General features: G+C 34.4%; 1 protein-coding gene across 2 annotated transcripts in view; it reads right to left on the bottom strand.

Moving 5' to 3' along the window:
* The window catches only part of KIAA1109 (KIAA1109 ortholog), a 210622-nt gene that overhangs the window by 11814 nt on the left and 183916 nt on the right, over window positions 1-14892 (bottom strand). For both annotated transcript variants that reach the window (XM_025385484.1, XM_025385483.1), the window contains 11 exons: window positions 14454-14615; window positions 13786-13925; window positions 11351-11552; window positions 7193-7393; window positions 6253-6432; window positions 4071-4208; window positions 3062-3319; window positions 2136-2286; window positions 1550-1707; window positions 1205-1397; window positions 773-990 (listed from right to left, as the gene is read on the bottom strand). In XM_025385484.1, coding sequence (XP_025241269.1) covers window positions 773-990; window positions 1205-1397; window positions 1550-1707; window positions 2136-2286; window positions 3062-3319; window positions 4071-4208; window positions 6253-6432; window positions 7193-7393; window positions 11351-11552; window positions 13786-13925; window positions 14454-14615 — 2001 coding nt within the window. The remainder of the gene's footprint in view (window positions 1-772; window positions 991-1204; window positions 1398-1549; window positions 1708-2135; window positions 2287-3061; window positions 3320-4070; window positions 4209-6252; window positions 6433-7192; window positions 7394-11350; window positions 11553-13785; window positions 13926-14453; window positions 14616-14892) is intronic.

Here is a 14892-nt window from a genome sequence, read left to right as displayed (position 1 = left end):
CAACCTTAATGATCCTCAAGCCAAGTTTGTTCCTACTAGGGGAACTTTGGACTCAGTATCCCCCTATGCCTGAAACTCTCTTCCCCCACATCTTAGCCTTGTTCTTTCATTCACATTTCCACTAAAATGTCACTTCAGAAAAGGCCTAAATGATCACACTTTCTAAAATAGCTGTCCTCACATTTAATCATTCTCTATATTCTTCCCCTGTTTTGTTCTTTTGCTTATTAGCACTTCTCTCTAACTGAAATTATCTTACATATTTAGTTAGTAAATTTGTTAGGGTCTTTCTCTCCCATTAGAATCTATGCTTCATGAGGGTAGTGATTCTGTCCATCACTAGATCTCCTGTGCCTAGAACAGTGCCTAAGCACATGGTTGTAGCTTAATAAATATTTGCCAATTGAATTACTAAGTGAAAATAATGATCTGCTTAATACCACTCACCTAGTAAATCCAAATTAAGATATTCTGACTCCATAGACATTCTAAACTAAAACATGATATTGTCATAAACAGTATTCAAGAGTGTGGAGTGAGTATGGATGCAGATGCACTGCAGCAAAGGGAAGAGATAACAAATGATGTCTTCCTAAATAATGGCCTCTAATTCCATTGGCAGGTAGAAAATCTGGCCCTTTGCTAACTGAGTGGGATAAAGAGCCTGTGGGCTATTTTCTAAGTAGGGCATACAGATTATTATTTTAAATTAAGAATGTACCATAGTTAGTGAAAGATAAAGCATATATAAAAGCTTAATTCTAATTCTTACATTGTTCTTGTGAACTCTTTTCTAGGTTGCTAGTCATTGTCTTTGGCGGAAGATAAGGAACTGGTCCCCAGGTAGACAGAGCTCGTTTGCTGGTATCAAATTGTTGTGTGAAAAATTCCTGGAGTTTCATTCCTATTTTTATCAGATCTGGTGTGGTTGATCTTGATATCATTACTTGGAAAATATCCCACTTCAAATCTCCATGGACGAAAATCTCACTAGAGCATAAAACAGAATCTTTGTCATATGTCTTACAGAAGATGCTCAAAAAGTACAGGAAATATTTTCTTGCCCCACCCAGCTTTTTAATTTGTATTAATTGCATAATAAATAAGAGTTTTATAAGAAAAATTGCTATTTTCTCACCAGATGATAGACAATATGTTGAGAACAGTCATGTAAATTGTCCAAAAAGCAATCCTTAATAAATACCTTTTATCAGTTATGCTTGAATCCAATGTATTATACAAGTTTACTTTCCATTCATCCTGAAGCTTAAGATCAGCATTACTGAAGATGCCCATGAGGATACTTGAGCCCATGTAATCAACACGAGCTTCAGTAGAACCCATAGTAATCTGAATTTTGTGACTGGGTTGCTGATTTGGATGTTCAGAAATATGAGCTAAAATAGAAACAATAATTTTCACAGACATGTCCACAGGAAAAACTCGTAAGAGTCAATTTCCAAAAGCGTTTTGATATCTATCTATCTATCTATCTATCTAACTAACTAACTTAAGGCTATGTTAGATCAGTTGTAAAATTCCAACATACCAACCATCTCCAAAGCATTGACATCTATGGTCCCTCCAACTACTCCTCCTTTAGAATCTAATTGTGATCTTCCCAGACCAACAGACATGCTAATCTCTCGATCACGATTACTTCCTACTGACAGACGGCCCTGGCTCTTCAAACCACTAGTTGTCCAACTAAAAAATGAAAAAAAGGTTATTAGATACATAGTTTCCAGTGTCATGAATTAAAACAGGATTTAAATTAAAAAGCAGTTAAATCAGTTTATTCAATAGGTCAAGTTTGACAATGAAACAACATACTTTTTATAAAAACTATGTGGTAAATATCTGAATATTAACATTGATAATGAAGCTTTACTCCTCGATAGAAAATTACCCTGTTCTCTTTATAATTGATTCCCTTTTTATAGAACATATATTTCATGCTGTTTTATATTGCAGTATCCTTAGAATTAAGCCGTTTTCAGGATAAAACATTTTATATCGTTTACTATCTTTTTCAAATATTTAGCATTCAAAAAAGGTTCTGAATATCTTTACTACAATAGAAGAAAAATTACAAAAATGATTAAATACATTTCCTTTGTATCTGAATAGCTTACGTTGTATTTCCCATTACATTACTCATATTCATTTGAACGTTTAATTGCTTCAAGTTGATAGCAAACACGACAAGTGTTTCCCATGGGGTCCCTTGTTGGCTTGCTGCTTTGTTTGATTTGTTAAAAGGAGTTGATGTTTTTGAAAGTGAATCTAAAAATAGAAAAATCAAATACATGTTCATTCACATAAATGCCAAGCTAGTCACAAAGCAAAAACTATTTTTATCACTATAATCCATAAAGTAAAAATATAATATTCTTGTATTAGAATCTAATGTTTAATAGTTATATTGCCTCTAAAATAATAGTTACCATTTACTAAATGTTTATAAGTGCTGGCAGCTTTACCTCTTGAAAGCTCATAAAATTATGTATGGCCCCCATTTTATATGAGGAAATTTTGATGTGCATGGGATATAGCAGCACAGATCATGCATCACCCTAGGATTTTGTTTAACAAAGAAGAAAATCATAAGGTGCCAAATACAGGACTCAAAGGCAGAAACCACTCTGAAATGCAGACGCCGGTTGGGGTGCCTGTTTTGTGTTCTTATGGACTTAGTATGTATCTTGAATCCTGCATTTGCTCATTATATTTTAATCTTTTGACAAGAACTACATCATTCATTTTTATACAGTCAGGCACAAGTACAAGCCCAAGGCCAAACCCATATGGAGCACACAAACAATATGCTAATTACTCTCCCCTTATCCATTTGCAAACCTACTGGCCATCTAGCTGTCTTGATGGCAATACTTTGAAATGTTTGTTTTGTTGTTTTTACTGTGTTTGGGGATTTTTTTTTGACATGTCATAAAAACCTCAAGAGTATATTTTCCTATAGTTAGGGCTGAAATCTGAGAGTAACTAAGAATTTATCCTGAGAACACTGTAGGGCTACTGATAACAAAAAGAGCAGTGTTACCTCTTCGAGGAACTGAAGAATCAGATACACTTCTTGATCTTATGGAAGCTGGGGATTTTAGGCTCTGTCCTACTGTCCCTGGTGACATGGTACTGTTTGTCATATGCTCATTGAACACATTAGGTGACTGAGGCATGTGGGTGAAGGAGGCTGACTGACTTGGCTGCTCCCAGGTCTTGCAGTAAGCTTTTCTTGATGATTCAGGGGAAAGGTGCTGGCTTACACCTTCAATGGAATCTGGTGTCCCTGGGCCAGATGCTAGTAGAAAACAAACAAAACAAAAAATCCAAAGTAACAGGGTAAAATCCCTATGTTATAAAATAATTTCACCCATCCATCATTTCTAATCACATTACATATTCCTTTTGTTCTCTATTTAGCAGCTGTGCAGCAATTTACAGGTTGCAAAGAACATTCCAGTATTTTGTTTAAACTCCATGAAAAGAGCAAAACAGGAGTTCTGGTCCCAGTTTACAGGTGAGGGAATACACTCAGACTTAGGGTTTCTCATATTTACCTCAGTATGTAACTGACTCTACTTTTCATTTCCAAGAATCTCTTGATTTCATTACCTACAACAATATCTAAATCCAGCAGACAAATGCAGGCAAGATAGTAACATGTCCCCAGCATCTTCTGTTTCCCATGCTTAATTAACCGTGATTTACTTGGATATTTAAAAGGATTACAAAGTAATCATTATAGAATAAATGTACTAACAAATTTACTAATTTACAAATTTACTAATTTGTTAGGAGAGTTATAGAATAAAAAGTCAGCTAGAACGTAATCTCAAAGAAGACAAGACTTTTTGTCTGTTTGGTCCTCTGATATATCCTCAGTGCTAATATATCCCTTGTGGTTGGCATACTAGAGGGGCCCAATGGACATTTCTTGAATGACTGAATGCGTCACATGATACACCCTACCAAGTAAGATCACGTTTGTGTTATCAATTGTAGGTCTTGCTGCTACTGTAACCAAAATTAAAATTACATAACAAGCTTACTTGGCAAATTTATAGTTTGGTCTCCAAGGAATAGACGTCTTGCAATACTTCTTCTATACCATGCTCTTGGAAATGCCAGAATTTCACTGAGTCGGCGCATATCATATTTAAACGAGGCAGACCCTATATCACAAACAGCTGATACATAAATAACATTTGTTAGTACAGATTTCTAAAACCTTTAATGTTTTCACATGCTAGGTATAAGACAGGGTTATTATAAACCTGAATTATACTTAAGTTACATATTATGATAAGTGACGTGTTCTTGCACAACTTACAAAAACAGCACATTCTCACATTGTTAGTACCATTTCCCTTTTTTGAGGTGATGGCAAATTGGAATTCTGTTATCACTTTATCATGAACTCCTCAGAGAAGTTCTAAAGATCAGTCTGATAGCCAGCTTTCAATTTTAATACAACAGTCTTTTCTATTATGGAAAATGAATAATCAGGATGAGCTGATACACAAATTTTCTCAAAAGGAATTGTAAACCAAATAGCTGTGTGGCAGGGACTACTATTTTCTTATCAGACTAATAGCGGTGACTTTAGACAAAAAACATTTTGATGGCCTTCTTCCAGAGTTCTGCTCTGGAGCATTCTTCTACTCCTGTTGTATGTGCTCTTCTATTCTTCTACCATAGTTTCTACAGGGTTTACATGCCAATGACTCCCACAGCTAAAACTTCTGTTTTTGTCTGAGCCCATACCTACATAGCCATAGCCCCTAAGTCAATTGTCTACCAGAACCTTCCACCTAAATGTCCTATAGACATTTCCTTCTTTATTTTCTAAATTAATGGTTTCACTGCTCCTTCAGCCATCTAAGCCAAAAGTTTGAGGCATTCTTGTCTCCTTTATTGCCCCTAATACAATTTGTACTCAAGCTTATGGATTCTCTTCTCTCTCTCTTCAACCCACTCCTCATTCCCTTTTCTCCTTTTTTTACTGCCACAGTTCATGCTCTCATCTGCTATTGCATGGTCTATTTCAGCAGCCTCCTCAAGCATCTTTTCTTTCCTATCTTTCAGGCTACCATCAACTCTCTTTCTAAAACACCATTCTGAAGCATCACCCCATTTCTTAACCTGTAATGGCTTCTCTAATGGCTTTTAACACAACAATTCTGCTTATGCCAAAATAATCAGAACCCAATTCTTTAGCTTGGCATATGATATGAGTCCTTACACAATCAGGTCCTATTTTATCAGCTTTGCCTCTAGCCTCTCTCTTTCTGGCTCCATCTACTTTGTACAACCAATTAAATGTTCACTAATACCCTATGCTTTAGCCACAGCAAATCAAAGTATATGATCCAGAAGCATACATTTTGATGCTTCTGTGCCATTGAATACCATGTTGCTACCTCCAAGAATATTTCTACTCATTTTTCAAAATGTGAAGCCTTTTCTGATTTCTCATATAAGACAGAATTTATTGTTTCCTCCTCTTTATATAAAGCTCCATTATAGCATTCATTATCCTGGACTCATTCATTTGTCTACACATAAAACCTTGTCTTATTCATGCCTGTTCCCCTCAATCACCTAGCAATCTCAGGTGAAAGTTTACCCTAAAACACAGGCTTAATATATATTTGCAGAATATTGGGTTAAGTGAACATACTGTATTTATTTGATTCATAATTATGAGAGCTTTTACTCAGTATTCTGGATTCTTCAGAATGTCTGTTTGCATTTAATTTTTAAATATTCAAATCACAATATAAAGGAAATGAATGATTTGCCCATAGTTATATAGCTGTTTATAAAACCAACAATATATATGCACACAATTCAAGGTCTTCTGACGTCAAGTAAACATTTTTAAACATCACTCATCCCATTTTAGTGTTTTAAGCATTTATAATTAGAAAAACAAAAGGAAACTGTACCAATTCATGGTGGATAAAAACTGAAGAAAAGAAGCAACTTTTACTGATGTAATTGGGCACATTTGGCCCTTGGGTGATATGTCTATTTATCTAGAAATTATATTCCTAACACTGATTACTTGGATTGAGACAGTACCATAGGCTGGGCATTCCTCTCCTTTATATCAACTTATCACTGAAAGCTTAACATTAAGTGACTTAATATTTAAACACTACTAAAACAGAGGCCATTATTTAATTTTGGAAAACAATATTTTAATTTAAAAACTATAAAATTGAGTACCAGATATATTTATTAATGTAGTGTCCATTTTGCTTGTAGACTTGTTTACAGACTGACTTTCAAAAAATGAGGCACCTCCTGAACGCCTGATCCGTGACAAACTCACTTTTACAAACTCAAGGTTTATACTGAGTGAATCTTTTCGACCAGTGACTGAAGTGGGCTCCTCATCCACATTCCCTTTAAAACAAACAAACACAACCCCCACATCTATGTATACATATGTACACACAGTTGTCTAGTTAAGTGAAAATTATCTAATACACTGTAATATGCCATGAATTAAAATCACTTGAAGTAAAAATTTAATCAGAGTGATCTAATGAGCATTAGCTTTCCTAACAACAATTTAAGAGGTTCAAACCCATAAACATAATTGGTGATTTTTACAGCCCTTCTCCAATAATAGCAACTAGAATTGACATGGAATATATGTTTTCATCATTTATTTAAATACAAGTCAAGAGTTAGTTACTAATAAGCTTTTATGCATTTGCAGTGGTTCATCTGCACTTCAAAATGACAATGAAATTTGATTTCACTAAATGGCTGACTTAAATTATAGTCTCTTTTTAAATTAACAAATGTGACCCATGCACTTTAAAATTTTACTTTCTATACAATTTGTTATGTAAATGGACAGTGATTTGCTAAGACATTTAAACATTTCAGTGACATAAGTAATCTCTGATATCCAGAGATTACTGTGCTGTGTATATCACTTAGAAAATATTCTGAATTTTAAAATTCTTGTATAATTAATTCACCTGAATTACTTATTGTATATGTATACTTATTATGTAAATATGAGATAGGTATTATCAAAGAGGAAAAATATAAAAATGATCTTGGGTATGTCCCTTATGATTTATGAAAATAAAGCTTAGAAGTTTGAAAACATGCTGTAAATCTGAAAAAGACATGAACATGCAAAGTATACCTAATCCTCCTGATCCAGGTGTAAGGCCAGAAACAGCAGTTTTTTGTTTCCCTGCTCCATATGGATGAAATACATAAAGGGAAAAGTCAGACATGCATGCAGTGAAGCTCAAGCCAGATGAACTACTGCTGGAACTGGTCAGGTCTGACTGACTACTACTATGTCGACTTCGGCCAAGAGGGCTGCCTAGTCCTGATGAACCTACAGTGAGCACAGGAAATTGAAAATATAAGCCACAAGAAAAAAACGCCAGTCAATAATATGTTCTTAAGAACCAAACATGACTTCAGAGTAAAATGGAGACACTCAAACATATCAATAGATTTAACAGATCAATAGATTTAAATCCTTAAAACTGAAATAAAGACTTAGATGTATTTTCCAATTAATTTACACCAGGGTTGAATACTCTGTTCATCCTTAAAACAATTATTTTTATATATATGTTTGGCCTACTGCATGGTTTCCTATTTTCTCCTTGACTCCTAGAAGCAGGCAATGGAAGAGGTCCAAAATAGCTGGGGCTTAAGCAAAAGGGGAGGAGAACATACTGTAAAAAATCTATATCATATACTTGGAGTCCACATTTCAGTAGATGCAGTGGAAACAGGGCAAGGTATGCAAATGCAGAAAGTAAAAAGATCTCGTGTGGAGAGCCAAGTGTCCTTGTTGGTAACATTTACTAGGGATGGACAGGTAAATTCCAAAAACATTAAACAAAGACCATTTGAATAGATTATTAAATGATTTTGCTGGTGATTCCAAAATGTATGTCCAGACCAGACCTCCTTTGGATTTATATATTACAACTGCCTACTTGACTTCCTATTAGAATGGCTCACAGGCATTTAAACCGAACTGTACTCTTGATCTTTTTCCTTGAATTTGCTTTTCTTCCAGTGGGCCCCATCTCCAGTAAATGAATACTTCATGAAAATAGCTCAACCAGGCTGGGCGCAGTGGCTAATGCCTGTAATCCCAGCACTTTGGGAGGCTGAAGCAGGCAGATTATGAGATCAGGAGCTTGAGACTAGCCTGACCAATATGGTGAAACTCCATCTCTACTAAAAATACAAAAACTAGCCGGGCGTGGTGGCATGCGCCTGTAATCCCAGCTACTCAGGAGGCTGAGGCAGGAGAATTCTTTGAACCCAGGAGGTGGAGGTTTCAGTGAGTCGAGATGGCACCACTACACTCCAGCCTGGGCAACAGAGCGAGACTCCATCTCAAAATAAATAAATAAAAAGAAAATAGCTCAACCAAAACCTGGGAGTTATCTGTCATCTTTCCTACTCCTGACTGTCTGTCATGCAGTTTATCATCATTTCTATATCTCAGGCATATAAAGTCTGTCCGTTTCCTTCCATCTCACTGCTGCCATTGTAGCTTAAGCAATTATTAACTCTGCCTGGACTACAGAAACAGTTCTCCTTGCCTCGTCCTACTCCAATCAACTGCCGCACTGCAGCTGGACTGGTATTCTAAAAGTATGTATGTGAATCATATCCACTCCCTTGCTTAACCTTTCAGTGGCTTTCCCACATGAGTTGACTCTTTCCTATCTCTCTAAACCCTTCTTATGCCAGTCTCCACACTTAACAATGGCTTTTTTTTTTCCTTTTTGTTATTCAGAGTTGCCAAACTGTTTCTTCTTTGTGGATTTTGTATTCTCTCCCAGGAGTGTCTGTTCCCCCAATTCTCTGCTTGGCTAACTCATACTCACCTCACGTTTCCATTTAAAATAAGCTTGTCTGCTGGGCTATTATTTGTTTCTCCAAATTCAGTTTAGGTTCCACATTAGTAAGTATGAACCACGTCTATTAGCTAAGTTCACTATTACTACGCCCTAGCACTGACCCAGACCACAAAGATCCTTTGAAAGAATGGATATTGTCGCAACCTATATATTCTCATCATCATTCCTTGAATATTTTATAATGATAAAATGAGGGGTGCTATTCATTTCTGTTGTTTTCTAAGGAATAATAAAATTTGGGCATAAAAAGTTTCTCATTTCATATTCCTTTCACTACCTATTCCTAGCATGGTGCATATATACTGCTATAATAATTTAAGTGCTAATAATTTATGACATTAGGACAGTTTGTCATTAAGAAAAAGATTGACATTCCAAAAGAGAAATGGGCATGGGCATATATTTACCACTCCCAAGAAATAGCTAATGAAGTAATAGAGTACAGATTAATAAAATCCAATTTTAATCCATCACATTGACAATGATTAAAATTAAATTTAAAGCAGTGTTGGAAAGAATACAATGAACTGGTGTCCATACACACTGTGGTGAGAGTGTAGAAATGTTACAGTCTTACCAGAAAGCAAATGTATCAAACACTTTCAAAATGTTCATACTTCCTAACCTAGAAATTCCACTTTTAAGAATTTCTCCTAAGAATATATCTTTGTTTAAAAATATTTACATATAAAGATGTTGACTTTAGTATTATTTTGAAAGCAAAATAGTCCATGGAATCTCAAGTATATGATCAAACTGATGGAATATCTTATAGCCATTACTTTTAGAAATGAATATTTAATAATTTAGGGAAATACCTATGATATTTTAAATTTTAAAAAGTTACATAGAAGAGGCCATATTTCAATTGTTGCCTTGGAAAAAGATTGTATCACTATAGAAATGTTGTAGTGTTATCAGAGATAACACTGGTTATCTAGGATAAAGGGATATTCTCATTTTCATTTCATCTTTAGTACTTTTCATTTTCTATAATGAATAGTGAGTGTAAATTTTATAATCAGAAAATGTTTTTCAAAGACCAACACTACGACTTACAATATTTTGTTGACAACACAACTCCAACAGCAATATTTTGGAGCTAAGTACTAGATAATGGGTGACCACATTAGCAAAATCTTTATTTCTAAGATATCAACCTTTTTGTTTTCCAATTTTGTGAAAACTTTCAAAGATTCACACAGCAAAAGAAATGATTTCCTATAACAATTTCCCCACTAGTACAAGTAAATACTGTGTTCAAGATATAATTTCAATTTTTCAAAGAGGAATTTTGGGATGCTTTCTCACAAGCCAGTTTGTAATAATTTTTCCAACTGATGCTTGATGAGATTATTAGAATAAAGATTTGAATCTAAGATGACTCTCAAGTAGGACTCAAAACCTAAGCTGTATTTCCTTACAAATCAGAAAGGTAATTCGCCCTCCACAGTCTTCATGCCTCTCAAAAATGGAATTTGGGATTTTATTTTTTTCACTCTTAATGCAAGCCTTCTCAGCCTTGCCATTATTGACATTTTCAACCAGATAATTCTTTGGGAGTGGAGGGGGTTGTCATATATACTATAGAATGTTTAGTAACATCTCTGGCTTCCCTTCTAGCTGCCAGCTGTAAACCCTCAGTTATGACTATCAAAATTGTCTCCTAATATTGCCAACAAGATAGCTCCTGGTTAAGAACCACTATTTTAACTATATTCCAGTCTTATCAGTTTTCATTCAGTCTAGTCTCTTTTTTTCAGAGGTATTCAGTAAAATCTTTACCATTTGCATGTGTGATCTCTGTTTCATTTTTAGGGCAGAAATGGCACCCAGTTTAACATAGTGAGGAATGCCTATCATCTCAGGAAATCAATTATATTTTAAAAACAAAACCTTTATGAAACACATATTTGAGTTAGATAACCAAATTTGCCCTTTAAAAATACATATGCTACTGCTACTTGATACAGTTTTCACTTAGTGTGATAAAAAAAAAATCCCTGTAAGGTAACACTATGTTTCTTATTTTCCATTTATAATACTGATTACTCCTGAATGTCAAGTATAGCTTAAGATAAAAGATATTCAAAAGTACTTGAACGTGTGAATTATTATATAGTAGTTATGTCATAGCACTTGTAGTATGTACATTCAAACCAAATTCAAAATACTATCTAATTGCCATTCAGCTAAAAATAGAAACCAAAGGGTACTCAAGTTCAAGTAACACATGAAATATACTCAAAACATTGGTCTACTATAGATTTCTTTCTATAAATAATCCTCAGATTTCCCCTTTTCCAAGTATATTTAAAAATATGTATTAATTACTATTAAGATAGTCATTTAAAAATAGTATTTGGTTTTATACTAGAGGAATGAAAGGACATTATCTATACCTGGTATTCCAGTTTTGCTAGCAGAAGTCTTTGTTCCACTCTGAGCAGCATTACCTCCAGGGGATAAAGTCTCTGCAGGATATGTAGTCCCTAAAGTCTCCAGTTCTCCTCGGTTTGAAGAAAACACCAAATCCAGGGATGGCAGCTTTAACATGCATTCTACTCTTGATACTGGTAAACAGCTAAATTTTATCTGTGAGGGCTAAAAATAACAGAAAGAAAAAGCTTTCTAGGAACTCGATAAATGAAAAGTTTTAAATGGAAATAATACTGAAATGTTCAATACTTAAGAAACTTTTTTTTTTAACAGAAAGAAATGAAGTATATCACCTGAACTCATACATAAACCACAACATCTACAGGGAAGTTAAGAAATTTCACCTTGGATTTCAAAAGTTACATTTAATTTCCATTTCTGTCTACATATATTAATCATGTTTACTCATTTGATACTTAAGATTTTGTGTTTATTGTCCTAGCTTTTTTAAACAGAAGCATGATATAAAAATCAAAATGTATAAACAAAATGCGATCATTTTAAAACACCTAAATATTTGAGGAGCCATCTCAGAACAATAGGACGGTTGACCCTTGAACACCACAGGTTTGAACTGTACTGGTCCAATTAACATATGGATTTTTTTTCAGCCAAACATGGATTGAAAATACAGTATTTGGGATGAAAAACCCGCATATACAGAGGGCTGTCTCTTTTCTTTTTTAGTAATTCCTCAGGGCTGACTGCGGGACTTGAGTATGTGTGGATTTTGGTATACATAGTGGGGGGCAGGGGTAGTGTTAGAGCCAATCTCCTAAGTATATGGAGGGACTGTATTTAGATATTTAGATAGTTCAGAACCTTAAAAATATTTATGCTCATATTAAACTTGTTCATAATAACAAAGGTTGGTTATAGTTTTCAGAACCTTAAAAATATTTATGCTCATATTAAACTTGTTCATAATAACAAAGGTTGGTTTTTGTTTTTTTAGAGACAGGGTCTCACTCTGTTGCCCAGGCTGGACTGCAGTGGTACAATTATGGCTCATGGCAGCCTTTGAACCTACCAGTCTCAAGCAATTTTCCCATCTCAGCCTCCCAAGTAGCTAGGACCACAGATGCACACCATCACACCTGGCTAATTTTTTTTTTTTTTTTCCTGGTAGAGATGGGGTCTCCATATGTTGCCCAGGCTGGTCTCCAACTCCTGGGCTCAAGTGATCTACCCACCTCAGCCTCCCAAAGTGCTGTGATTACAGGTGTGAGCCACTGCACCCAGCCCAAAGGTTTTATAACCCTCAAGCCCTCATTCTGTTTTCATCAAGCCTTTAAAAAAGCTAGCTAAAAATTCTACAATGTAAGACTGAAGCTCTTTGGCCACATTAACGTTATAGAAGATAGTTGGAACAGATGACCATTAGTGTTTCCTTTACTCTTAAGATTGATTATTAGATTTTAATTGAGGATCAACTAAACCCTGAAGTTTTGATACAAGTAGTTTTAAATCCTCCTTGATAAACAGATTTAATTAAATATATACTATATTTGGTATAGTATATATGCTAATATATATAATATATACTAATATATTTGGTATAGTATATATGCTAATATATACTCTCAAAGGCCTATTGGTAGGACAGCATTTTAGAATAAAATACTAAATAAAAACTAGGTAACGCTTAGCAAAATTTTTAACAAAAGTACTATTGTGACTTTACATCTCAATTACACTTTGTATCTGCCCAAAAAGAACTATAATGGCAAGAAATTAAGGTGCCAAAATAAAGGCATAAAATGCTTTAAAAAGGGTTTTAACTTAAATATTTTTATTTTTGCCACAGAAGTATGAGTTTTAATTTTTGAAAACCCAAAGATCTATGAAACTTCTTGGTAGAAAAGTGAATATAGATGATCTCCAATTTAGGATTTTTCTACTTTATGATGGGCAAAAGTGATACACATTCAGTAGAACCTGTATTTTGAGGACCCACACAACCATTCTGCATTTCACTTTCAGTAAACATTCAATAAATTACATGAGATATTCAAGACTGTATTATAAAAAAGGCTTTGTGTTAGACGACTTTACCCACCTGAAGAGTAATGTGTTCTGAGCACATTTAAGGTAAGCTAGTTTAAGCTATGATGTTCAGTAAGTTAAGTGTATTAAATGTATTACTGACTTATGCTATTCAGTTTGTGATGGGTTAATCAGAACTTAACAGCATCATAACTTGAGCATCCGTATATACATAACATTTCACACATACTTCACAGATACTCAAGCAACCTCCAAGCCATCATAAACATACTAAACATTCATGAACCTGAGGTTAAGAAAACTTTTAAACAGTAACAATGTTGAAGTGTTCAAATAAACTTAAGAAAAACATTCCTCTTTAAAACAAAAAGAAAGAAATGAAGTATGTCACCTGAACTCGTACATAAACCACAACATCTACAGGGAAGGAAGAGTAAGCAGATGTCGAAGATGACACTAGTGATGTTGTTGATTCTTCCATAGGATCTGGTATTTCAAAATGTCCCATATCTTCATCTTGTGAGCTGACAGCTGTTTAAAATATCTGGTTAAGTTTTATTATTAGATCAAAGGCAAACTATTTATTAAAAGATCCTTATTGTTTATACAAGTGAGATGAGAGGTATGAACACCCAGAAACATTTGCTTCTGTAGCCCTTCATTCTATACATTTTTCCCTTTTCACACCTCTTGCTCATTCCCCCAAACTCAAATTTTCCTGCTGCTATACCAAACACTGTACAGAGAAACTAGTGATTATATCGTTGCCCTCAAAGAGATTCCAGTCCAAGGGACACACTAAGGATGTAGAACCTAAATGTTAAATTTTGTCATTAACTAGCTGGGGCCATGGGAAAGTTCTGTAACCTTACCAGGACTTAGTTTCTTCATTTGTAAATGACAATTAGATGATCTCTCAAGTTCTTTTACAGTTTAGAATTCTTTAATATTTATAATTGCATATATTATGTAATAATGTATAATAGCATTAAGAAAACCTTCTGTATAATAAGATCCCAAAATATATGTGATGGGGAGGTATATAAGAAGGATGCTTACCTGTATAATTCCTTTCAATTGGTGTAATTGGGATAGTTTCCAGAGCTTTTTCCAGAAAGTCTAATAGGCAGGGACTGATAACCATTTCTTCTGGCAATGACTGAAGTGCTACCCAGGCATATAACTTGGCTGTTTTTACTCCTCCACTTCCTTTTCCTTTGGCTAGAACATTTAGAAATTCCATTTAATGGATTTTATAAAAAGTTCCAATTAAACAGAAATTTGAATTATATTAAAGTTTAATCAGGTGAAGTACCTCACATTTAAGGCCTTACAAGAAAATAATAAAAGTAGCAGGTTGATAGGAATGATATGTTAATGTTAGAATACAGAGGCAATTAATGACATATAATAAGGTGGTTATCCCTACTTGCTCTACATCACAAGTTTTGGTCCAGTTTTTCAGCTTTATATTTTGCTTAGTCTCTCATTAGCATTA

The sequence above is a fragment of the Theropithecus gelada genome, chromosome 5, assembly GCF_003255815.1.
Source record: "Theropithecus gelada isolate Dixy chromosome 5, Tgel_1.0, whole genome shotgun sequence".
NCBI lineage: Eukaryota > Metazoa > Chordata > Mammalia > Primates > Cercopithecidae > Theropithecus > Theropithecus gelada.
This window is presented reverse-complemented; position numbering and strand designations above follow the sequence as displayed.